The sequence below is a fragment of the Galendromus occidentalis genome, unplaced genomic scaffold (genome assembly GCF_000255335.2).
Source record: "Galendromus occidentalis unplaced genomic scaffold, Mocc_1.1 scf7180000077524, whole genome shotgun sequence".
Classification (NCBI taxonomy): domain Eukaryota; kingdom Metazoa; phylum Arthropoda; class Arachnida; order Mesostigmata; family Phytoseiidae; genus Galendromus; species Galendromus occidentalis.
The window spans coordinates 2,438,814-2,461,856 of record NW_003805512.1 but is presented as its reverse complement, the minus strand read 5'-3'; the positions used below and the strand labels follow the sequence as shown (position 1 = coordinate 2,461,856).

General features: G+C 51.3%; 3 protein-coding genes across 3 annotated transcripts; 2 read left to right on the top strand and 1 right to left on the bottom strand.

Annotated features, from left to right (window-relative positions):
• The first annotated feature begins 1,618 nt into the window (after window positions 1–1,618).
• Window positions 1,619–3,816, top strand: LOC100898483 (galectin-9). Its single transcript, XM_003747789.2, has 7 exons — window positions 1,619–1,660; window positions 1,747–1,800; window positions 2,305–2,416; window positions 2,503–2,664; window positions 2,811–3,019; window positions 3,111–3,322; window positions 3,429–3,816. The coding sequence occupies exons 3-7, from the start codon at window positions 2,318–2,320 to the stop codon at window positions 3,713–3,715; spliced, it is 969 nt and encodes a 322-aa protein (XP_003747837.2). The 5' UTR covers window positions 1,619–1,660; window positions 1,747–1,800; window positions 2,305–2,317; the 3' UTR covers window positions 3,716–3,816.
• Window positions 3,817–5,451: 1,635 nt separating this feature from the next.
• On the top strand, window positions 5,452–13,260 carry Dg (Dystroglycan). Its single transcript, XM_018641128.1, has 5 exons — window positions 5,452–5,630; window positions 9,576–9,844; window positions 9,947–10,661; window positions 10,822–12,804; window positions 12,980–13,260. Exons 2-5 carry the CDS (start codon window positions 9,623–9,625, stop codon window positions 13,258–13,260), a joined length of 3,201 nt encoding a protein of 1,066 aa, XP_018496644.1. The 5' UTR covers window positions 5,452–5,630; window positions 9,576–9,622.
• A 7,376-nt stretch (window positions 13,261–20,636) lies between these two features.
• On the bottom strand, window positions 20,637–22,700 carry LOC100898334 (probable palmitoyltransferase ZDHHC1). Its single transcript, XM_003747788.2, has one exon. It carries the CDS (start codon window positions 22,452–22,454, stop codon window positions 20,637–20,639), a length of 1,818 nt encoding a protein of 605 aa, XP_003747836.1. The 5' UTR covers window positions 22,455–22,700.
• Between the last annotated feature and the right edge of the window lie 343 nt (window positions 22,701–23,043).

Genomic DNA, 23,043 nt, shown 5'->3' with positions numbered 1-23,043 from the left:
TACGGATGTATCTCCCTGAATGTATGGGTATTCAGCTCGTCTCTATACATGGCATACCAGAGAAAACCCGAGTCGAGTATACAAGCGTTGCGATTTTCGGCAACCTCAATCCTGGTCTCGGAAGCTGAGGTTCTCAACAAGCAAGGGAACCAGCTGATGGATTAGGCATCGAGAGCTGCTATTCGAACGTCCCCGAGCAGCTGGATAGCCGTGCGCGTCGTACGAGCGGAACTCTGCCATGGAAAGAAATGACTGAACGTCCCCAGCTTCCTTTGGGAAGCGTGCATGCGACAATTGACGGCATCAACAAAAACACGCAAAGTTCAGCAACATCCAAACATTTGAATCGAAGTCATGAGCTAGGAATCCTCCAACCCGTTTTCTAATCTCCTAGAAGCAGCATGTCTGAGTGCCCGATAATAGTTAAGTCTTCCCGCGGGAAAGACAAGCTCTGCCACCATACGAGGCACTCATTGCGAAATTATCAAGTGGTGATGTAGCTAATCGATATGAGGTGCTGACGATGGCTATCGACGGAACTTCTTATTCGATCCGCCTCTTGTTGTCATGTTCAATGGTGTTTTTTTTACCAAAGTAAATGCGAGCCGAGCTGATGCCGACTCAGCTGGCAGAGGATCGGACGACAAAAGATGCAGTGATTTCATCTGCCCAGTCTGTCAGATTGAGAAGGTCCCGCTACAACATGTCTTTCAGGGAGGAAGCACCCGGGATACCGCTCCGGTAAGCTACTGTCCAGCACAGAGGGGGGAACTCTCCCCTCACCTGCTAAAAACCATCAGCTCAATATTCACGACGAGCAGAACACATCAGATCTCCCGAATGACATTTCATTAAACCATTTAGATACCTATCTCCCACCGGATGCCAATACTCTACTAGACCCTACAGCTAGCTGAGGAAAAGCCGTCCGATGGACCGAAGATTACCCCGTGACCTGCTCAGTCGAACCACTGGTCGAGCTCCTAATCCAGTGGTCCCCAACCTAGGTTCCGCGAAGCCTACTCCATGCCTTCTCGGGCCATTTTTCGGGGTTCTTCACACGGGAATAGAATCTCTGAACTCCCGAAAATGATCCCCAGGCCGTGCGGATCTCGAGTGGTAAATCACGAGGGCTTCGGCGAAAAGTTGCGCTCCGCTGCTTCCAGCAAACTACCCAATTCACGAAGATTCGGTGCCACCCCGGATAGGCTTTGCTAGGGTTTGTCCACGACGTTCTGCGCCGCCGACGATACAGGAACTTTGTGCGAAGGCACGAAGGTGACAAGGAGACACGCAACAGGCACATGAAGCGGTCCGGTCGATCGACAGCAATGAAACTACAGCCGCCGAAACTTCGCTCTGCATTCAATGTCTTCAAAAACCCTGGCGCAATCATTCATCAATGGATCGACGACAAAACGTGAGCAGCTTCCGGTGATTATAGCAGAGGTCCGGCATTGTTCACTCGTACTTTTTTTCTCTCTTCATCGCATGGACCTAGGAGGTAAACAGAGAGGCCGCCGCTGCGGCGTAGCAGAAGCGCCAGACGTCGTTGTTATTGTTGCTGTTTTGATCGGAGTGCGGATGATGGGAGTAGTATGGGTGATGGTTAGCTGAGAGGGGAAACTTGTTCTATCACGGGTCATTTCATCGAGGACTCGTACGTGTTTTTTTGGAATGAAAGAGCTTATCGAAGTCCAGCAACCTATCGGTGCAGCAATCACGAAAGCTTTACCCCTCCTCTAGCACGCACTACTCGATGGCTTGAACGATCAGCGAAGGCCACTCTATTAATCCATTGTGAGTCAACTTTCTGGAATCGCGCGCTCGTAGCTAGTCTCTGAGGATTAACAGGAGCGTGGGCTCGTGATTGGAGAACGCGCCGTGAATGGTCAGAGATCCGTGAGTCCTTCAGCTTCGACGGTCCCACATTCCGCGTTCAGCGACGCTCTCTGCGAAAATTCGATCTCTCTATGAGATCCGAAGATCCGCTTCCACGAGCGGTCTTGCCTGAGCTTTTGAGATGCGGAAGCATTTATCGCTGATCTGCGCTGGAAGCGGATTCTGAGTTTACCTGTGACAGTTCGAGCCGTCAGCTGATCGCTCGACCGAAGCGCTCCGCTGACTTGGGCCGAGTGAGCAGAAATCGTGTGACTCGTTCCCTCACGCACCGACCGAGGAGGGCTTCTCCCTCTTTCGAACGAGCATGTGAGATACCAGTTTGGAGTGACTCTCCTATACAAAAGATTGTTTGCTGTGATGATTCTGTGATCGACGCGATAATTTCCTGTACTTCTATTGCAGAAGACTCCTTAGTATGCCCGACAACGTATCTCTGAAAATGTTTCGTCATTTCGGAGTAGCGAAGCACAATTTGTCTGTCCCGTATAAGGGGTCGGTCAGCTGCAAAGTTCAGGTCCGTGGTTTCAGCGGTATACATATCTCTAGGACACGACGTGAACTACAGAATACAGTAATGAGATTCGGATCGTCATCCGCCAGGTGGGACGTGTTTTCGAACTTCGAGGGATTGTCTCCGGGCCGAAGAGGTTTCACATCGAGCTCAAGCATAACGAAGACACCGTAGCACTCCATGTCAACCCGAGGATCGAGAACGATAGTCTCGTGCTGAATTCATTCGAAAAAGGCCAATGGATGAAAGAGGCAAGTGGTTTCCGGCATGTTACCCAGCAGCAGAGCAGTGCCGGTATATACAAAACCGAGAACGCAGTCCAATTCTACTCCTGGCTACTCCAAGACGTAACGTTCCGGAAAGTCCTAGGAGCTGAAGTCTTTTCATCGCGATTCAGGAGAGAGTATCGCCGTTGAGCATCCAGCCGAATAAACCGTTCGTGATGACGATTCTGGTTGATTGCGACGACTACAAAGTAGCAATCAATGGGGAGCATCAATTTTGTTTCAAACATCGGGTTGATTATCAGAAAGTGAATCGTATCGAAATAGCCGGTGGCAGTGGACTTGTCATATCAGAGCTCCAGGAACGAGACGATCCTCTCCCGTGAGTTTCTTAGCAGTTCTCATCCGAAGGTTCCATCGTCACCATGAGCGGGGCCGTGAAGGCATTTTCGCATATTTCTCTCTACCATCAGATATCTGCATCTTGCCTCCGGATGCGGAGACACAATCGATACCTTGAGCCTACCCGGTAAACTGGAGAACGTCGAGTCCATCATCAGTCCTCACGTGCCGTTTGTCAAAGAGCTCGAGAATCTCAAGCCTGGCCTCAAGATCATAATCGCAGCTAAACCGACCAAGACAGCTCACCGGTTTCACATCAATCTGTGCGATAAAGCCAGTGACGGTCAGTAATTCTGGGGAACAAAAATCCGCTTCTTCTCTCCGAACGTCTATTGAAAGTTTTTCCGTCAATCGGGACAAGCATGGTCATTTCGAGATTCCTTTTGCAGGCAATATCCTATTTCACCTGAATCCCCGCTTCGATCAGCGATATGTTGCTCTGAATTCCAAGCAGAATGGTTCATGGACGACTGAGGAGGGAATTCAGGACTTCCAATTCGCCCAAGGAGTACACTTTGATTTAACGATGCTCATCACCGAACAGGAAGTGACCGTCTCCTTCAATCGGAAGCACTTTACCGACTTCAAACATCGTTTACAAAACATACAAGCATTCAAGTTCCTTGTGATCGAAGGAGACGTTGTCATTTCCTCGATTCGCCTCCACAAAGTCTGAGCTCGCCGCCTTCCGGGAGCTTGCCGGGATCAAAAAAGTCAGCCGTACAGTGATCCACGCATCAGATTTTTGTGGAGGGGAACGATCGGCATGCGACGGAGTTCACCTCGCCAATACCCCCGAGTCCGCATCTATCCCCCGATCGAGCCGCGATCATCCCTATCAGGAATCGACCCCCCCCCTCCCGATGAAATTCACCTTGTCTTGTTGCCTTATATAGGTACACGCATCAGCTACTCGCGCGTTGCTTGTACCAATCGCTTCACCGGTCCAACTACGGGTGGAAACATGCTTAATACTTGGAAAAAAAATGCGGAAAAGGAGATGCCCTGATGAAATGAGGGGAGAGCAACTAGCATATCGCAGTCCCGATGGTCATTCCACAATGACCGAGAGTTCAGCGATTCTGGTGTCGGCTCGATTCTGCAGCTCCGGAGGATAGTTTTCGATCATCTGAGAGATGCCAAACTGAATGACGAAGAGATTTTTCTCCTTGACCTACCTCTCACAGCCAAGATGTTTGACTCACAACTCGATACCTAATATCCATAACGCTAGTCTACGGCGAAACTATCGGTTAAGTCTTTCAGGAATGCTTGCAAATAGGCGTCTGAATCGTCTAAACGGCGAACGGGTTTTCCCGTTTCGAATCTCCTCCCAAACTATTGAGCTCGATTGCCTCAGCCATTGACGCTTTGAGACCATTATTCGAGTCCTCACATTGTCAACTCCGCAACCTCACGACTCACACGGAATCGTCAATTCCCCAATGTGAATTCTTAGGGGAGAGATCTCGATCGAGCACCGTGAGCTTTCGAAAGGTTGGGTCGGAGGGTGAATTGTTGAGACCATCGAGCAGGAAAATTTTATGAAGCACACTTCCTCCATATCTCTCGAGATTCTGAAACAAAGCCGAAGAACCGCGAGCAATATCGAAAGTTTGAAATGAGACGGGACTCGAAACCGTGGAGCTCATGTTCACACAGATCGAGGGCGTTCGAGCATTATAGACGGTACCAAACTGGCGGCTGCCTCTGATCGTTCATTGTGGAGCAGAATAAACTTTCTTTTCCCTGGAAAATGTCCCACTTAGCAAGCAACTATACAAACAGTTGGGAAAGTGTCTCAGGAACAGCGTTTTGAAGTACAGCTGTGTTTCAGCCTATCCTACGACAGATCTCATCACAGGGCCCGAGCGAGCCCTTTCCGATCGTTCATACCACTCTGTTCTCGCATCGGATCGAGCCGCTCTAACTGAGTTAGTTTGTTCCTGATTTTCGTTCCTTGCCAACCTCTCTCGGAGACCAGAGCCAGCACCGGCTTTGCCGCCACTCCCAGATGCTCGGCGGAAGCCCCCGCTCTTTCAGCGGAGCCACAGAAACTCCGACAACGAGCCCTCGTCCGTATCACGCATGCTCTGTGGTGGCCTATGAGTGCCGCTGAGCGCCGCCGTCGCCGCCGCCGCCACCATCGCTAAGGTGCTGCTCGTTGGAGAAACTGACGGAGCGAGTGAGTGTGTGAGCTGCTAGCCAGCCAGCATGAGTGAGCGAGTGAGAAGCCATGGAGGCCCCGGGACACTAAGAGATGAGTAGAAGAGAGTGGCAGAGGAGATCGCCTCCAGTGGCTGCCGCTCTTGCGTCAAGAAGTCTGCGATTGCTGCCAGAGCCCAACGAGGGAACTCCGAGCCCCGTGCCGAAGGAGCTATGGCTCGGTGAGCGTCGATAGGGTTCCTCGGTGTGCCACCGCTAGGACTGCTGCATTCATTGTGAGGGGCTGCATACCCACTGGTCCGGTTGCGGCAGTCGTGTGCTGTTCGAAAAGACGGGGTGGTGATGACCGAGAAACATGTGATTTACGTGAGCTGGAGACCGCGTCGACCGATCACTCCCAAATCGACGGGACCCAACTGTGCAAGGTAATTATCGATTGCTGTGATAGTTCATCTGCGCGCAACGGCCTACAAGCGGCAGTGTTCGGATATTCGGCGCCTTCACCGGGCCCGTAGTGGGGGACGGTGATTTCTCACAACTGGAAAATCAGCCACGATAAGTCCGATGCGGTTACGCTCGATACGAGTCGGAATTTCCTGCTCTGAATGGCCCTCCCGGGAGTTCGAGCTGAGGTTCCCCCGAAGCCTCACGCACGTGTCTCCCTGTATGTCACTCCTTTGGGGCCGAGACCTGCGTTGATTTCCGCCCCGTTGGAGAGTAGCTCGGCGAATACCTTTCCCGCTGAGACTGATCCGAACATCCGACGGCTTCTATCGCTTGAAAGTTACGCTGATCAAGAACCTTTCCAAAATCGGGAATCAGACGCCATTGTCGAATCTAGACTAGCGATTCGTCAACGTCGAACGTCACTGCCCTGAATTCAATGCTTAGCGAGGCAATGAATCTGAGGAGCCCGGAGTCGTTGTCGTGCTGATTGGAACTCAACCCAATCGTTGATTAAGTCATCGATTGCCGATTTCTCGAAGGGAACCGTCCTCGGCGTCAGGCTCGATAGTCGATAAGGTCTCCGTGCACAGACAGTTCGAGAGTAGAATCCGAGATTCAGCTGTTGCACTGAATACCGAAATACGCTCGGTTGCGAGATGATTGCGTAATGCAGCTCGATATTTCCTGGAGGAGCTTGAGCGCAACGTTCTCTTCGCATAGACATTCCATTTCCCGGACAGAGTTTATCGAACCCTCAGAAAGCCTTCGTTCGAATTGCGATCAAATCTAGAAAGCTTCCCTCACGGGTGAATCTTCACTTTTTCTTTATAAGTCCGTTCTAATGCGGTACCATTGTTGAGCGGATGGTCTCGGCGTCCTGCGGAACAGAGGCGTTGCGTCAGAGGCGGAACCGAATGTCTCGTTTTCCCTCTGCTCTGAATGGAACATTGCTGCTTCGAAGGAGGGTCTCTTCTGGATCGCTAGTGTTTGATGTGTTCCCACTCACTTTGGCGAGCAGCTATTTACTTCACGCCCGACACCATGTTCAATACTCTACATGCAGCGTTGGTCTGCGGCCGACCCACAGCGGGGAATCCTCGGGTTCCCCAAACTGTACCGACTGTTGAGCAATCCCGGCGGCTCCGGAAAAAATGTGATCTCTCGACTCTATCGTCCCTGACATACCGATCCAATCAGGCATGGGAGCAGTCTCTCTCTGACCCCCACGAGGATGACATGATTGACAGCTCGAGTTTGGGTCTCGCCTCACGAAACCAAGACGGAAGGCTCGACTTTGATAATAATAATTTGGGGTCCGAGTCGGAAGCCGTTCACATCCGCTTCGAGTCATGCCGCGAGCGGGGATCGAGATAAAGATTTGACATTTATTCCTTCTCGGAATAGGAGCCTCAGAGGGATCGGTCACGCGATGTCGAATCCTTGGAATATTACAAGCCATGAGAATTCCAATCGTCTGTTGCTCGGCAGCGGATTGTGAATGAGGTGGGATCCGTCGATTCGCGAGCTTCTTGGCGACTCGAGATGATGCGTAAAGGTTTCTGATTTGTCGTAATCGAAAATCGTTGTCGTTCGCTGTCCTGCGTGTTCGATATGCTTGTCCGCATTCTCAAAGCGACGCCCGCTCACGACTCAGAAGAACGTGGCTCCTTTCGACAGACGTATTGGATTCAGGGACCCAGAGATCAGCGGGAGAAAAAGAAGAGAATTCTTGGGGCAATGGAACAGAGGGAGGGAAAAAATCTGGTTAGTGTTACGGGGAACACTTCCAGGCATCTGGCTATCTCGCTCTCCGATTGTTTGCGCTAGAGCTTCTCTGCGCCCAACGAACAGGAGCCATCCAGCCAGTTTTTGGGTTCGTCTGTCAAGAGAGTTCGACGTTGACTCGTTCGGCGCCGACTCGTTTCGCGTTTCCTTATTCGGTGGTTCGCGGCTCGTTTCTACGCCAGCTGTGTGTTCGAGTCGATCGCCGAATGCGGACCCCTGAGCTATCGGGACGAATCTCCCGTACCCATTCTTCCAAGCGCATCCGGGGTGAGACTCGGCCTCATGATCCTTCGGGAGAAACCGAAGTTGCAAGCGAGTCAACTCACTGATTCAGACGACGGATCTCCCGCATCTATTTCGATTCAAGTCCGCTCGCCGCTGCCTTCGAGTGAACCGATATATTTCGGGTGCTTCCTTAGATTCGAGTAGGAAGTCGGTGAGGTCATCGTGCCTCACATGCTAATCGGTTCGGCTAATTCACAGCCTGAAGTCTCATTCAAATCCGGATTGGAGCTCATGCTGAAAATTCTATGCGGTCTGGTAAATTATGAACTACCGCACGGCTCCGGAACAATGCTATTCGCTCCACGAATCGCTACATAACGAGTGATTATTGACTCATGCCTCGATGTGAACCATAGATTGTCGCTCGCATTCGTAACAATGTTGACGCGAGCGGTCCGCATCCAACCGAACACGGTCAAAGATCAGATTCGACCAAAGAATTCTTCGTGATGAGCCCTCTCCATCGATGGGTATCGTCTTTCGCACAAGCTGCTGCTATCCGTATACCCGGGAATGCCGAAATTCAAGGAAGAAGATCATTCGTGCGTTTGCTGACCCCTCACGGGGATTCAGATCGAGCTAGGAACTCGTGCTCTCTCTTTAGAAAAAGATGTGTTCCCAGCACTTCTTTTCCGATCCGAACGTTCGGGCCGTTGATATCAACGGCTAGGAAGGAGCTTCATCCGGGCGGGCTTTTGGCGCGATTTCGAGTTCGGGCACGATAGGAGCCGACGAGAGTGAGAGAGACACTAGGGCCTTTGATGGCGCACCATAAAGGAATTGCCCTCGCTGGGAGCGTCCCAGGGATTTTCGTAATGAGTTTTCTCATCACCGACAAAAATATCTCGCCCCTCGCCGACGAGAACACAGCGAGCATAATCTTCGAGCCTGTACTGTGAAAGTTACAAACGTCTACTGAACGACGCTTTTCCCGTTTCCCTCGAATATTTTCAGCAGGCCGCCGGAATGTCCCGAGAGCTCCGCTCTAACGCGGCTTTCGAAGATCGTCCTGCAATGAGTGGACCCCTGACCCTTGTAGTCGCGCGGGAGTTAGGTCGGGAAGCGCCATCTAGAATCCCGTTCGGTTTTCGCTCTAAGATGTCGCCCCGGGTCTCGGAAGAAATTTCAAAAACTCATCATTGCGCAAAACGAGCTCAATCCCCCGACTCTCGAACAGAGATTTCCTCGCACTCGTGCACCTGGCCGCCGGAACTCGCTAGCGGCTCCGGATCCGAGAGAGTATTCTCACAGGCTCCAGTCGGCGTGCCAGGGTCGGCTCCCGTTTCGTCCGTTTGTATGCATCTCGTCTTATGGAGCATCTGACTGAGTGAGTCATGAATTGCGGCCTTCCAGTTCATCTGAACGAAATGCGTGAGACGCCTACCATACATTGAAAGACTGAAGAAAGTCAGGTGCTTCCTCTGTCCGCTGCGTCCAGCGGCGCGATGGAACGGGCCTCCTTCATTGTCTGTCTATGCGCTCCTCGAGAGGTCCCTGATGCTTTCGAGAGATCAGGGGCGAGCAGGTGAATTCCGTGAACGAGCTCCTACAGATTGTCGTGTAACCTTGCCATTTTCGTTTTCCACCAGAGTTTTATTCTGAGCTCGGATGGAACGTCGCTTCATGTTCCTCGGCTCACCCAGCGAGGCTCAAAAGTCAATCTTTGTCGAGCTTCGAACGGGGATTTCGGTGTCGCGAAAAAGAAGCGTGTGCCGTGTCAAATCCATGATGAATTGACAGCAGATTCCACAGTGCCGTTCGCAGAGGCTTCCCCCAAAGCTCACTGAGGTCGTCCTTATTCTTTCCGCTCATGTTTTTGTCTTTTCTAAAAAAAGTTTTTTCTTCCCTTCCAGCTAGTTGAGCGAGTCTCGATCATCAGCCCGCCGCAATACAGATAGAGATGATCTCGGCTTCGGGACTTTGTACGCTAACGTGCGTTTGGGCGGGATTCGGTCTCCTGCTCGGAGGTCGTGAATCGCTGCTGGTCTCTGGTGAGCCACACGGAGGACACGTCCGCTTAAGCCGAAAGTCCGGAATCCCAGATACTACCGCTTATGCAGGCTACATTTTCAACTACACTCTACCCGAAGACATTTTCAATGGGGAAGTTCACCACTATGACGTAAGTGATGGAAAACGACCGCAAAGTTATCGGTGCTCTACCAGTGGGCGATGGACGTTCGAATATTCCTCCCGCTCACTTCCCCTTTCGATGGCTCCACAGGTGACAGAGGCCGGCGACATTCGTCTACCCGGCTGGCTGCAGTTCGACGTGAAGAACCGCAGACTTATCGGCTTGCCCGACGTCCACGACGAAGGCAAAGCGTACATTTGCGTGAAAGCCTATGGCTTTGGCATGCGACATCAAGGAAACTCGCTCGACGAGCAATCGGTCAGCGATGAGAAATCGACACAGTTCAAAGACATCTTCTCAATAGAAGTTCTACCCAACAAACTTAAGGATCCACACTGCCGCTTCGAGCCGCGAATGACCTTGATGGTCGATGCCGATTTGCACTTCTTGCCGCTCGAGAGTAAAATCGAGATGACCTGTTCTCTCGCGAACTGTCTAGGCGTAGCTCTTGAATCGCTCCGTCTCACCGCGATGCCGCAAAGCAATAGCCTTCTGTTTCCGTCATTGCACGACGACTCCCACATACGATCAGGCGCGGGAGACGGTCACAAGCGAACCAAGTCCGGCATCCAATTCGAATGGAATATGCCCAGCGACTGCGACGGTCAACTCACGGCCGAAGCCGACGAACAGATCAAAATTGTCGAGACTACGGCAAAGGATAGCACCCTCAGACACCTTCTCAGACACAGAGTGCTCGGCTGGCACGTTCGCGGCACATCGCTAGGAGGGAATCAGGTGTCTGGTTTTTCGATCATGAGGCAGAGGAGGGACATGGGCACAAGCCAGACGCCGATGCCTGGCAGTAAGTATTCAGTATTTATTGGATTCCCGCGAGTTTCCTCCGTCGAGTTATCATCGATGATCCTCCTTCTTCAAGCCCGCATAGGGGTTGTGGGAATCCGAAAGTCCCGCATCCTCGGATTGCTCGCCACTCTTTAACTTTTTATCTTTTCACTTTTCAGTAGTAGTGCCGACTGCGACGCTGACAAACGACCTCGATTGGGACTCTGCTTCACCGGACACCCGAATAGTGCCTAGCATGTCGTCGCCAGCGGTCGATCCGAGCTCTTACGCACCGCACCCGACCCGTCACTTCGAAGAAATGATCACACCCACCATGACGATTCAGTCAATGCTCCCCGGCTACGGCCTTTCGACGCCCGCTCTCCCCCCGCCTCGGCCGTCGTTCACCTACGTACCCGCCGAGACAAACTCACCTCCCTCAATGACCCCAATCATCGAACCTAGTTCCACCGTAATGTATCCACCTCCTACCGCAGATCCCACTGGGAGGCCTTTGGATCCGCCCTCGCCCGGTTCAATACCTGAACCCGATCCGCCCACAGTGAACAACAAGCCTGTGGTCAACAAACGCTTGAAGAAGCTCGTCCTTACTGCCGGAGCTATATTCACGTACAAGATTCCCGCAGAGACGTTCATGGACGAAGAGGACGGAGACACCAGGGGACTCGCTCTCGAGCTGACCAGCACCAACGGTCAGCCCGTGAACACAAGCTCATTCATCCAACTAGACAAAGAAAATCAAACTCTGTTCGCCCTGCCGGTCGGCGAAGTACACGGGAAGCACACGTTCTTCCTCAAGGCCTACGACAGCGCCGGAGAAAGCGTGACCGAGACATTCGAAGTCAATGTGTGGCAACATCCGAAGGAAAGAAATTTCCACCACAAGTTCAAGATGTCCGTGCAACCGCGAGGAGACTGGGATTGGGCGATCGGATGGCCCATGGACGTCGTGCGCGTACTTTCAAACTATTTCGGAGACGGAGACGACATCAAGATTACGATCATCAACATCGATAAGAGAAAACATACGATCTCGTGGACGAACAGCTCGTTGCCTGCGACGCCTTGTCCCCGCGAGGTATTGAAGCAGATCGAGAAGAAACTCAACAAAGACTCGGGTGAACCCCGGGGCGTGTTGATCAAAGCGATGGCCGAGAAAGAGATCACCATCGTCCATATCTCTCTAGACATGCTCGGACTCTGTAAGACGCCTCTGAGTACGGGTGCGCCGGCAGAGAACAATGCCCCGCTCCGTCGGAACAACATCGGCGAGCTAGAGGCAATCGTAGGTAGATTCTTCCTATTCAAAATACCCGAGGACACCTTCTACGACTACGACGACGGCAGCACGCGTTACCTGTCGCTGAATCTACGTAACATGAATGGGGAGAGTGTCACGCCGCAATCTTGGCTTCAATTCAACACCAAATCGCAGGAGCTCTTCGGTTTGCCCGAAGCGAGCGATCTCAACCGGACCGAATACATCATGAGCGCGGCCGACAAGTTGGGTCAAGAAGCCAACGACGTGTTCCTGGTCGACGTGCGTAAGCCCGACAACGAAAAGTACGCCGTCGAGTTTTCGATTCAGTTCCAAGAGTCCATCGACGAATTCAGGAAAAACGCCACCAAGAAAGTCATCGTCGTGCAGAAGCTCGCGAAACTCTACAACGATCCAGACCCCATGAAGATCACTGTCACGAGCATTCTGAACGGTTCAACCATATTCACCTGGACGAACAACACCTTAGCGATGGATCGCTGTCCATCGGACGCTATCAAGGCTTTGAGCGCCAAGCTAATTGAGCAGTTTCCTCAGCAACAAGCGAACGCAGGTCACATCTCGAGGAACCTCGTCGATGCGATGTGGCCTGACTTCCGGGTGTTGAGGGCTGACGTTCGTCCTCTCGGAGCCTGTCTCGGTGCGGGGGGAGTGCCTCCCTCGTCGGGAATATCGCCCCCATTAGCACCGAAAACGCATCCAGGCAAACAGCCAGAGGACGACGAAGTTTATTTCACCACAGTCATTCCGGCTCTGGTCATCATATTCATGTTGGTCATGGCCACCGCCGTAGCCTGCTGCCTCTACAGCAAACGTAGAAGGGGCAAACTAGGCCTGAATGACAACTCGCTATATCATAAGGGTGAGTCATCGAGCTTCTGTATTAGCCGTTAGCCGGCGATCGATGATGCTCCGTTCTTGGCAATGTCGAGCGCTTCCATGACTATCTGTATCTATCGCGGGAGCGAAATGTTGGATTATGTAGGAAGTCAAGCTTTGAAGCGACTTGAGTTAATTTGACCGAAAATCTTTCACAGGCATCCCGATCATTCTCAATGAAGAACTTGAGGATCGTCCGCACATGGGCGGCTCAGGTGGAAAACGACCCGCTATCATGCATGAAGAACGGCCACCTTTGTCCCGGGACGTCATGGCTCCGCTTCTGGGTCAAGGCTCGATGCATCATCGATCCAATGAGCCCTATCATCAACCGTCGCCTCCTTACGTCGGCGGACCTTCGATGGGTTCCGGCGCTAGAGGCAGTAGACCGCGCGGGGTTCCGAGTTATCGGAACCCACCCCCTTACGTGCCTCCTTAAAATCAGCTCCGAGGTTTTAGAGCTTTTAGCTTGCATCCGCCTCTGTGCATTCGTTGCGATGTTCGATCCCGGTGAATCGCTCGTAACTCAGCGACGAGAACAAAACTGAATTATCAATTATCACCAAAGACGTTGAATCCCCGGCTCGGACTCGCGGTGCTTCGGGAGTCCGCATCCTGAGAGCCGAGCAGGCGGGCAGAAGGGCTCGTCGAGTAAGTGCCGAGCCCTAACGAGAATGCAAGGACACAACCGGGACAGCAGTCGCCGCTCAAAGTTCATCGATGCTTTTTCGAAGATGAATTGAAATTATCCCCTTCTCCGCAGCCCCAAGGAAACTCAGAAACTCTGCGCCTCCTTCGACCGAGGCTGCTCGTACCACAGTAATACTGAGGGGTGACATTTGTTAGCTGAGCGTGATTACACTTAAGCGTAGCGGGAAGATCTCTTGTTCAATCGTTGCGGCAACAAGCTCCCAGCTGTTGACCTTTATTGTATTGAACAGAGCGCATCAGTTCTGTGCAATAATACACTGGATTTTATATATACACATATACAATAATATTGAACTTATGAATGAGTCGCTAGACCGGTCGTCAGTCAGAGGGCAACGACGCCGACGGCACCCTCATCGGAATGTTCTGCGCTATCTTCGGAATTGTCAGACACGAGGATGAGATGGACTCCATTAATTGAACTCGGAGAAGAAGTTCACGTCATCGCGACTCGTCCGAGCCCTCCGCACTATGTGCAGCGAAGACCTAGAAAAGTCCGAAGCACAACTCTCGCCCATAACCGATTAAGCACCGATTCATTTGAAACCGTACCACACTGAACAGACACTCCGAGCCTCGTAGTCGACGAAATGGCTTCCCCTGCATCGAGGATCCTGGAGCGATATCCGCTCGCCCTCACTGCATCGACTGCGCCCTTCCGATTCGACTCGAACAACACGAGCTCGTCTAGGACTCATGGAATAACGTCCCAGACGTTCGGATAGATTCGACTTCGGATCGAAGGATGAAGACAGAATGGGAACATAAACTCATTCGAGAGAGCCATGGGAAGGATTTTGAGGCGGGATCTATCGTCGCAGAAGTCAAGTCGCTCCTCTCGGGCTGAGAAGGGTTCTCTTGTGGAAGTCGGTTCGAGGCAAGCTCTGGTCTGGCTGCTGGTTATCACAAGGAGGCCGGAGCGAGGCGGGTCCGACTGCTTTCTTTGCTGCAGCGGGCCCCTTTCACCGGCGCTAGCCCGTCGACAACAACAATTGCATTCTAGATCCCATGAAACTAATCGAATGAATTATCTGTATTATTATCCGAGAGAGAGCAGTAAGTCACTGTGAGGATATGTACACCGAGAAAGCATGACTATTCGGCAAGACTGCGTGCGAACGAGTGTTCTGTGTAATGAAGTCCCGACAGTCGCCCTGAAGCGAGTTGCGATGATAAGTGAATATACTCGAGCATGGAAAACTTATCAGATTCCACGTCGGGTTCGAATCGTATGGTCGCGGATGATCCGCTAACGGATGATGCATCCGCTCAGATTCAACTGGAGATGCCTAAAAAGTATGAATAATCGCTTGAGTCGATATCTCGCTGTTTCGCAAGTCGAAATGCGTGCGCTCCAGAAGGTCTCAAAGGCTAGAGAGGAGGAGACTCAATACCAGAACTGCATGCATACAGCGACCAGGGAAAACTCACATACACATAGCGATTTCGCAAGGCCACTCTAAGGGAGAAGAAGAAAGCATACATACCTACGAGCATTCTGAAAATAGTATTGTAACCTGTCCCCGAATGTCTCCATATCTCCGGGAAGTTCTGGATTCTAAGCGCCTACCGATGGACCTTGCTGATTAGGCAGTTTTTATATTTTCTTACTATTTTCCACGTTACCATCCGTTCTACATATGTCCTCCGGTTGGATTGGTGATGAGTTGTGATGATTACATGACTGAGAGAGCGGACCGCCACGCGGGAGAAATTGAGCACGTCGTTGATGGACCTAATGAACCTACAAGATCTGCCTCGAGATTGTCTTCTGCTTACAAATGTTCCCAAGCCGCGCCAATACAGCAGCGTTTCAAACATATCATTACCCGTTCATGGACCAATGAGTTGTTTCGTCAAGTTCTTATTTTCCCCAAGTTTACACTATCTACGAAAATAACGGATCTGGGTAAATGCGCGATTGGAGAAGTACGATTCTCATGTTGTACCCTCTTCCGCATCAACTTCTCCGTGCCTGAGGTAGGAAACGTTCCTCTGCGCTCAAGAGACTCTTCGGGGTCGGCCGAGAAAATAGCCATGGGATGATCCGATCAGAACGAGAGTGTCAATAGGAAGAACACACTGCCCTTTCTCCCAATATGTTTTTTTTCGCCTCCCTTTCCAACAAATCAGAGGATATCATCCCTCTAGATCAACAGTCGGTGTGATTCCGTGCCTGCTGGCTTCACTGCTTCCTGGAATCCATGCTTCAATTATTTATTTTTGTCGATTTGCAACTTTGTGTGTGTGTGAGTGTGTATCATACGGAGTTCTACCCGAAGAAGGAACTACATATTGCTGTTTGCCTTCGCGATTATCTTATTCTTATTATGTACATTTTCTTCTATATTACATGGAGAGGATCCAATTGAAGTGAAGGGTTTTATTATCAATTATAAAGATGAAAATTACAGACCCTTTGCTGTTTTCACTTTAGTCTTCTGAACTAGCATTCTGACACAGCTCTCGGAAATCCATCGATCGTAACATGAGCTCGAGAGCCTTCTCTTCGTAAACGGCATTCCGGAGGGAGATAAGAATGACATCCATGCCTCCAGGCAGGACATAAGTTCCTATTTATTTGGAGTCGGGCTCATGCAACTGATCCACTTTCACTTTTTCGGGCTGTTCCACACAGCCAAGGTTTAACGTCCCGGGTACTGATGCAGAAAGCGGTGATCGTACGCACATCAAAAACTGGGTTCGACGTGTCTCATCCTGATGTCGTCTCCTGGGAACCCCCGTCGCTGCTCCTGATCCTGCTCCGTGGTGTGATTTTCCAGATTAAGAGTTGATGGCCCTACCAGCCTCCGCCGCCGCTATCCCATCCTCCCCCTCCTCCGCCACTGCTCCAACCGCCGCCTCCACCACTGCTCCAACCGCCTCCTCCTCCTCCTCCACTTCGCTCCAACCGCCTCCTCCTCCTCCACTGTTCCAACCGCCTCCTCCTCCTCCACTGCTCCAACCGCCTCCTCCTCCTCCACTGCTCCAACCGCCTCCTCCTCCTCCTCCACTGTGTCCTCCCGACCCTCCACCCTTTCCGCCTAGGAGACCACCTCCGCCGCCGAGCAATGAACCACCAGCTAACAATCCTAGAAGTAGCTTCTTCTTCTTCTTCAGGAAGGCATGCGAATGGAGGGAGAGCAATGCCACAATCACAAATAAGTAAATCAGCTTCATGAGTGCTTCAGGCTCGGACGGAGTTCGGAGTTCGCCTCTGCCCGGCCGTCTTCAGGGAGCTGGCCGCGATCCACCGAATGCTTCGTTTGGTACTGCATTTTATACCTGAGTCTCATCCTCTCAAGAAGTGCCTTCCCTCTAGAATTGAACTTTCTGACAGTCATCAAACTTGGGCAACCGCAAGAATAGAATCTTGAGCCATTCCCGCCTCGGGAATCGCGCGTTTTTAGCGTTCCGGGCCTTCAGAAAATTCATCCATGTAGCTGACCGCTTGAGTAGAATACCAGAAAAAACTCGTGAGGCTCCAATCAAGACTGTGAATCAACAATTCTTCAAAAGTTTTTGCGTTGAGACACAAGGGAGACATTGGGATATTTATTTATCCGGTGGTATCCGTCGTTCTGGGATCTTTAATCCTGTAGCTAAACTTTACATGGCCAATCCGGAAGGAATGATGAGAGGAAACAAACACGCTTCTTCTAGTCTCTAGGTAGGAAGTAATCCGAGCTCGTCTAGTTGGGACGGACTTTCTTGATTCTCCTTTTCATATCGAGGAAGTCAATCCGGGACTGCATACGGCATACGTTATCCTTTTGTTTCCATTTGCCCGTCTACCCCCCTTGTCAAGACACCGCTCGGCGAAGCAATTCGGACAGTCGTGTCGCATACCTGGCCACTATGTTTCATAAGTTATAAGACTTATGATTTGGCATAACCTTGGCACCGTATCTCGGTCTTCTTTCATGCTTCTCTCGTTTCACGAGCTCCTGCACTCATCAGCAGAGTTCCTAAATTTCGGACATTTTCATTTTCCGACTCTCGAATAAGGAAAGATTCGATTGCGGCATTCTTATTCTAGTCTTTCCCCTATCGTCCGGCGACAGGAAAAACTCATCAGAGGCGATTTCCTCGTCGATGTAATCGTCGGTGTTCGCTCTCGCGGATTGGGTACATGTGAAATGTCCGAAATTTAGGAACTCTACTCATCAGTCAAGTTCTCACTGTCTTCCAGAGTCAGCTTGGGAAACTCGAGAACTTTGCGAAAAGATCCCCCCCCCCCTTCCCATCCGTCCTTCATATAGCTTCGATTGGCAGGACTTTTTCCTCCTCCTCGCCTGCTCGAAGCTCGGTGCGGCTGGAACCATGTCGCAGGAATCGAGACTTGAATTTTCGGATTTTCTTGTTATATGAGAACTCTCATTCGAATAAATTATGGATTTGCGTGTACTGTCTCGAGCACATCGCAGCTCATTCTGCGACTTTTTTTCACGTACTTCGATATTTTATTGACGCTCTTGAATATTTAGCAGATCATTTCGAGCTTGCTTGGAACAATTACACTTGCGTGTTCCAGAGATCACACTTTCGAATGAGTAAAAAATTTGAGTTTGCGCAGATAACCCCGAATACACCTGCGATCCACTGATCGGGTCCGATTTCCGATTGAAGCTTGATGTAAAACATGACTCACGGATCTGGCCCCAAGTCGACCCGAGACCTTGGGGAACGGTCGGTACTCGTTACGCATCCAGCCAGGAAACCGAATATTTCGCAGAGGGCTATTCCGCTTCGAGGTGGGAGTCTCCAAAGATGTTGGCTGGGTTGAAGCGGAACACTCAATCGAGACTCTAATTCGAGCCCGAAAATCTGGTGCGAGATAAGGGAGTCATCTTATATTCCGACGTAGAGATGAAGGAGGTCTCCTACGAAGAAAGCAGCTCCCTAGTGTGAAAGACTCATCGAGTGGGTCAGGATGATGCTCCCTGGGCCTGGATGAGATCTGGGGCAGTAGGCTCATGCAGGGAGGAGCCAGAGCTTGTTCTGGGCTCGAGGCGGATGATACAGTCCTTGACAGCCGCCATTTATGCAGCAGGGATTATTCAAAGCCACTGAAGTTAATCCCTTGATTCATCACGTCAACGGCAAATCGTAGTCATGCGATGTTCCCTCTCAACGACGGCGGGAAATCCCCACATCCGTCTCTAACAACAGTCGTACGGGTTGCTCACGGCGCGGCCCAGACATTCTGGGAAGCAGAACAGGTCGCGCTCTAATGTTATCTTTCGCTTCTCGAGAATAGAGTTTGCCAAGCTATGCTCAGGACGGAAAAGCCTGCGTCCGCTATGATTCGGTGTAGTCCAACGAGGTCGCGTCCATAATACTCGCGGATCGATGCAGTTTTGGGTCAGTATGTTTCTAGTGCATCGTCGGATCGGCCAGGACCAGACTCAAGCCGCAGAACAAGTTCTGACAGGCGTTTTGTTATCGCCGTGGGCGCGCGGAAAGCTTGGTAGTGAGGACCATCGACGAATCATCATTAGAGGAATGCGCTGTGGCTCCCAGGACCGCACCATCGGCGCCAGAAATCGCGGGATGGAAGACGAAAATTTATGGATGATCATGGATTAAGTTTATTTACAATTGTATGCACTGATCATTTTATACAATCAAGGTCTGCTGCCTAGACGAGTTAGCACTGACAGCGACTCTAGATATTCGCGAGGTCGTCAATGGTTGTGTCGCGAACCCGAGGGAATCAATAAGACATTAAAGAACAATACAGTGCGGATCTGCACACAATCGGAAAAGCCGCCTCTCCGCGGCGACAGGGATTCCAATTCTTTATGTGACTCTGAAAAATGATTCGGCAGTTTTTGAGAGCCCCGGAATCTCCCTGTTGTTTTGCATCGGAGGCTTTCTATTTCTCGACCATGGTTTCTGCGTACAAATGGGATCAACGAAAGAAGGACAACGACAACCGCTCCAAGTATTAAATCGATCTCGTCGAGAACATCGACTGTTTGCACTGAATATTGCGAGTCATCCAAGGAGGAGTCTAGGGAGCCAGTATGCTCCTCAAAGTTGGTGACGACAGAGTTTATCACTGATCGCTACGCGGAATTAAGCTTCAGAACAACCGAAAAACAGGCGAGAAGCTTTGGAATTGCGAACCGAGGAAGCGCTTGGGCATTTTGTGCAATGGAAAGGAATCCTCTCGCGTTTTCTCGTGGGCTCCGCCTGGAACAGCTGTGATTATCATCTAATCCCCCTCACAGGAGAAATCAGTCCTGCAAGCCCACAATGCGGATCGTTTCTCATTTTATACCTCAAACGGCGTCGATCTGAACAAACGAAGAAGGATCGCGGTTCGGTCTGCTACGACGGATCACGGAGAATCCATCCGCCCGAATGAACATGGACTAGAATCACGGTCGAATGTTTCCTCTCAGAGTTGAAGCATCGCGGGAGGGGGCGCTAGGGCTGTTGAATCGACAATCTCCGACTTTTAAGCAGCAATTTCCGTGTACCTCAAGGGCGATCAGTCGAGATTAAGCACATCAGTTTCTTCCTGCAGCCCGATTGGAATTCCCCCAGACCGATTTGAAGTCACGCTAGAGTTCATGCACGCAGTAGGGCAAGCTCAGAATATGAGTCGCTCTTCGATCTCTAGGCTCGTGGGGAGCGGCGACGGATTTCATAAGCCGGGGTATCGCAAAACTAAATCGTAGTGAGTAGATAGTCGAGGAATTCCGGTACTACATTGTGCACATCATACGCTCTCGCGAAAAAACTCGCTATCGGGGTTCCTTAGAAAAGGATGAGTATCGTCGAATACTGACCAGGGGTCGAGATTGCTTTCAGAGGTCTTGAGGCGCTCGGGGGAGAACGGAATCTCCCCTTTACAGTCACCCCCGTCAATTCGGTGTTTCCTCGGGAGATGAGGCCACGAACCCTTCGATTTGAATCGTTTTCCCCAATCGCGCTCGTATCTCTAGTCGACGGGTATTCGCCAAATCACAAGTTCTTTTTACAGTATTAGCTGCGATGAATCAAAGTCGTTCCAAATCAAATGCCAAACGATTCTCCTTTTGAGATTGCTCACTGCTGTGAAAATAGCGATTTTCCTTTTTGGTTTCGGAAAGCTCACGCGTTCACGGGACTCAGATTATTGCCTATCAGAGGTGAGACTGTCACGGGCAGCGTTTGCGGTCGCATCATGGCTCGCTCCATGGCTTTCAGCATGAGCGGGTCGACTTTCTTTTCATGTTCGTCGATCTCTTCGGATTTAGGGCTGCGCTTGGTCTTCTCTGAATAACCTGAATCGTGGTTACGCCTCTTAGGTCTATTTTCAGCGTCCTCGGACGGAGCGTTCAGCTCTTCCTCATCGGCGTTGCAAGCGGAATCGGCGGAATTCTGGGGCAAAAGATTCATCATGCTATGCCCTTTGCTCAGGGCCTCGTGCGTGCTGTCGCCCTGACAAATGACGACGTCTGCCTCTATAGGTAGATGGACGCTTTCACTAGAGGGATATTGATTTTTGTTGAGCGACAACTGAGATATTGAACGCCCCGAGCGACTTCCTTCCAACGAGCCGGGTCTATCCGATCCGACCTCGGGCGGATCCTGAGGTAGAGATTCCTGTCGCTGCAGCGAGTCTTGTCGTTGCAGAGACTCTTGCCGATGGAGCGACGCGCTCCTCCGACTGATCTCATCGGCGACCATCACTTCGGCGGTCGGGGTTCCGATATAGACATCGCCGGCCGCGAAAGATCCTTTGCGCTTCAGGTCATCTTGCGTGATCACCGACGATGTATGAGATTTATTGCTGGCCATGCGGGACACTTGCGAATGGCTAGAGCTGGCTTTGCGCGCCAGGTTCTCCTTCTCGATTCTCTCCATGTCGAATTGTTGGGGCGCTTGGGTCGCTTCTTGTTGGGAAGAGTTCTGCTGGACGTTGGCGTTGTCGGGTCGTATAGTGTCCTCAACGTTCGCCAACGAAGATGGGCGGATCTGATTGATTTTCTGCTTGCGTTTAAAGCAACAACACACGGTTCTCTCGGTGTAGCCGAGTTGATCCTGCTGATGACGCAGCGTATCCCGTTTAGAGACGATGTATTCGTAGGTAGACATTTTCTTCTTCCAGAGGAAAATGTGGAAAAACAGCAGATGTGTGAGAAGTAACGTAGCTGCTAACGACAGAATGATTGTTGTCAGAAGAATGAAAACGTAGAGCTTGTAGTCGATGCGGGAGCTCGCGAAGAAGCGATGGATCACCGGCACCGATGAGAGTGTACAGTTGGAATGCTGAACGAACGGCTCGCAGTTGTTCTGCTCGATAGCGGCACGTTTCAGGTCCGTGACCGAGATGCTGTGCTCGAAGAATAGACGGCCGCTCAGACCTACGATGAGAAGCGAGCAGAACAACGCCGATATAACACAGAGCAAGAACCAGCGGTAATTACGGACTCCGACGCAATTGTTGAGCCATTTGCAGTGATGATCGAATTCTCCGATGCACTTGTTGCACGCCGAACAGTGCTTGCTCTTAGCACCGACCCTCGTTTCGCAGATATAGCAGTACTGGTTCTCTATCACATGTTTGTGCTTGCTTCTGTCAAACGGCCTACGGCCTTGGAAGTTTTTCGCGAGGACACTGTAGTCGGCGGGATTGATCGCCATACAGACAACGTGCGACAGGATATGAATGGATACGCCTACCGTCATGACGATGATGAGAATTCGTTGGGCACACGAGCTCGATACGTTGGGGATCAGAGCCGTATAGTAGAGGAAGAGGAAGATTCCCAACATGAACCAGGCCGCTAGCTGGAACGGGTGCAGCGGCAGCGAAAAACCATTCCGACGGTACCACTGATCAGGGCCCAGTGACATCTGTGGGTTGAGCCGGTAATCGAGAACTCGCCGACAGCAGTTCAAGCAGGATCTCGAGAACTTGGACATTTTGAAATGTGGTCAAGTTCAGCTCATCTGCTCGCAGGAGAGACCTTCGAGGGGGGACGGACCGCCTGAACCGCGGGATGTTATCCGGTCGCTACCCTCGGTGAGCCGAATGCAAGCGTCGTTTCCGACAATTCATCGATAAGCGTAGCACATCTCGATGATCCGGCTCATGATCGTTTCGATCACAGGATCGAGCACCGAAACTGTCCGTAATGTAACTCCACTGCACTGCGGACAGCGCATCGCCATTTTAGATCGGAGGAGGAGAACAAAACAATCTCGTATGCGTTCATCCGAAGCTGGGAGAGGGCAAAATCTCGAAAAATGACGCGCCGGGTTTGGGAGGAGGATCTCGACCTAGACATTATGGTAAATGTTACAGAAACAATGCTTGTTTGAGGAGAAGCCTGAGAGACGCTTGGAGAGCTTCCTCCAACGATCGCACTCCATAGTTCTTCGCGCTGGGTCGCTGGAGATCGAGGATCGGGGTCGCCCAGGGATACGCGATGGCATCGTCATTGGAAACCTTTTTCAAGGATCCCGATCGAATCCGGCAAGGGGGTCATCGGCAGGCGGAGCGTCCCAGGAG

Bases quoted from the DNA above. Each gene is read 5' to 3' on its own strand.
- LOC100898483 (XM_003747789.2), top strand. From the start codon at position 2,318: ATGCCCGACAACGTATCTCTGAAAATGTTTCGTCATTTCGGAGTAGCG. The intron at 2,665-2,810 runs GCAAGTGGTTTC...ATCGCGATTCAG, and splicing joins AAGGCCAATGGATGAAAGAG to GAGAGAGTATCGCCGTTGAG. The intron at 3,323-3,428 runs GTCAGTAATTCT...TTCCTTTTGCAG, and splicing joins GTGCGATAAAGCCAGTGACG to GCAATATCCTATTTCACCTG.
- Dg (XM_018641128.1), top strand. From the start codon at position 9,623: ATGATCTCGGCTTCGGGACTTTGTACGCTAACGTGCGTTTGGGCGGGA. The intron at 10,662-10,821 runs GTAAGTATTCAG...TTCACTTTTCAG, and splicing joins CCAGACGCCGATGCCTGGCA to TAGTAGTGCCGACTGCGACG. The intron at 12,805-12,979 runs GTGAGTCATCGA...AATCTTTCACAG, and splicing joins CAACTCGCTATATCATAAGG to GCATCCCGATCATTCTCAAT.
- LOC100898334 (XM_003747788.2), bottom strand. From the start codon at position 22,454: ATGTCCAAGTTCTCGAGATCCTGCTTGAACTGCTGTCGGCGAGTTCTC.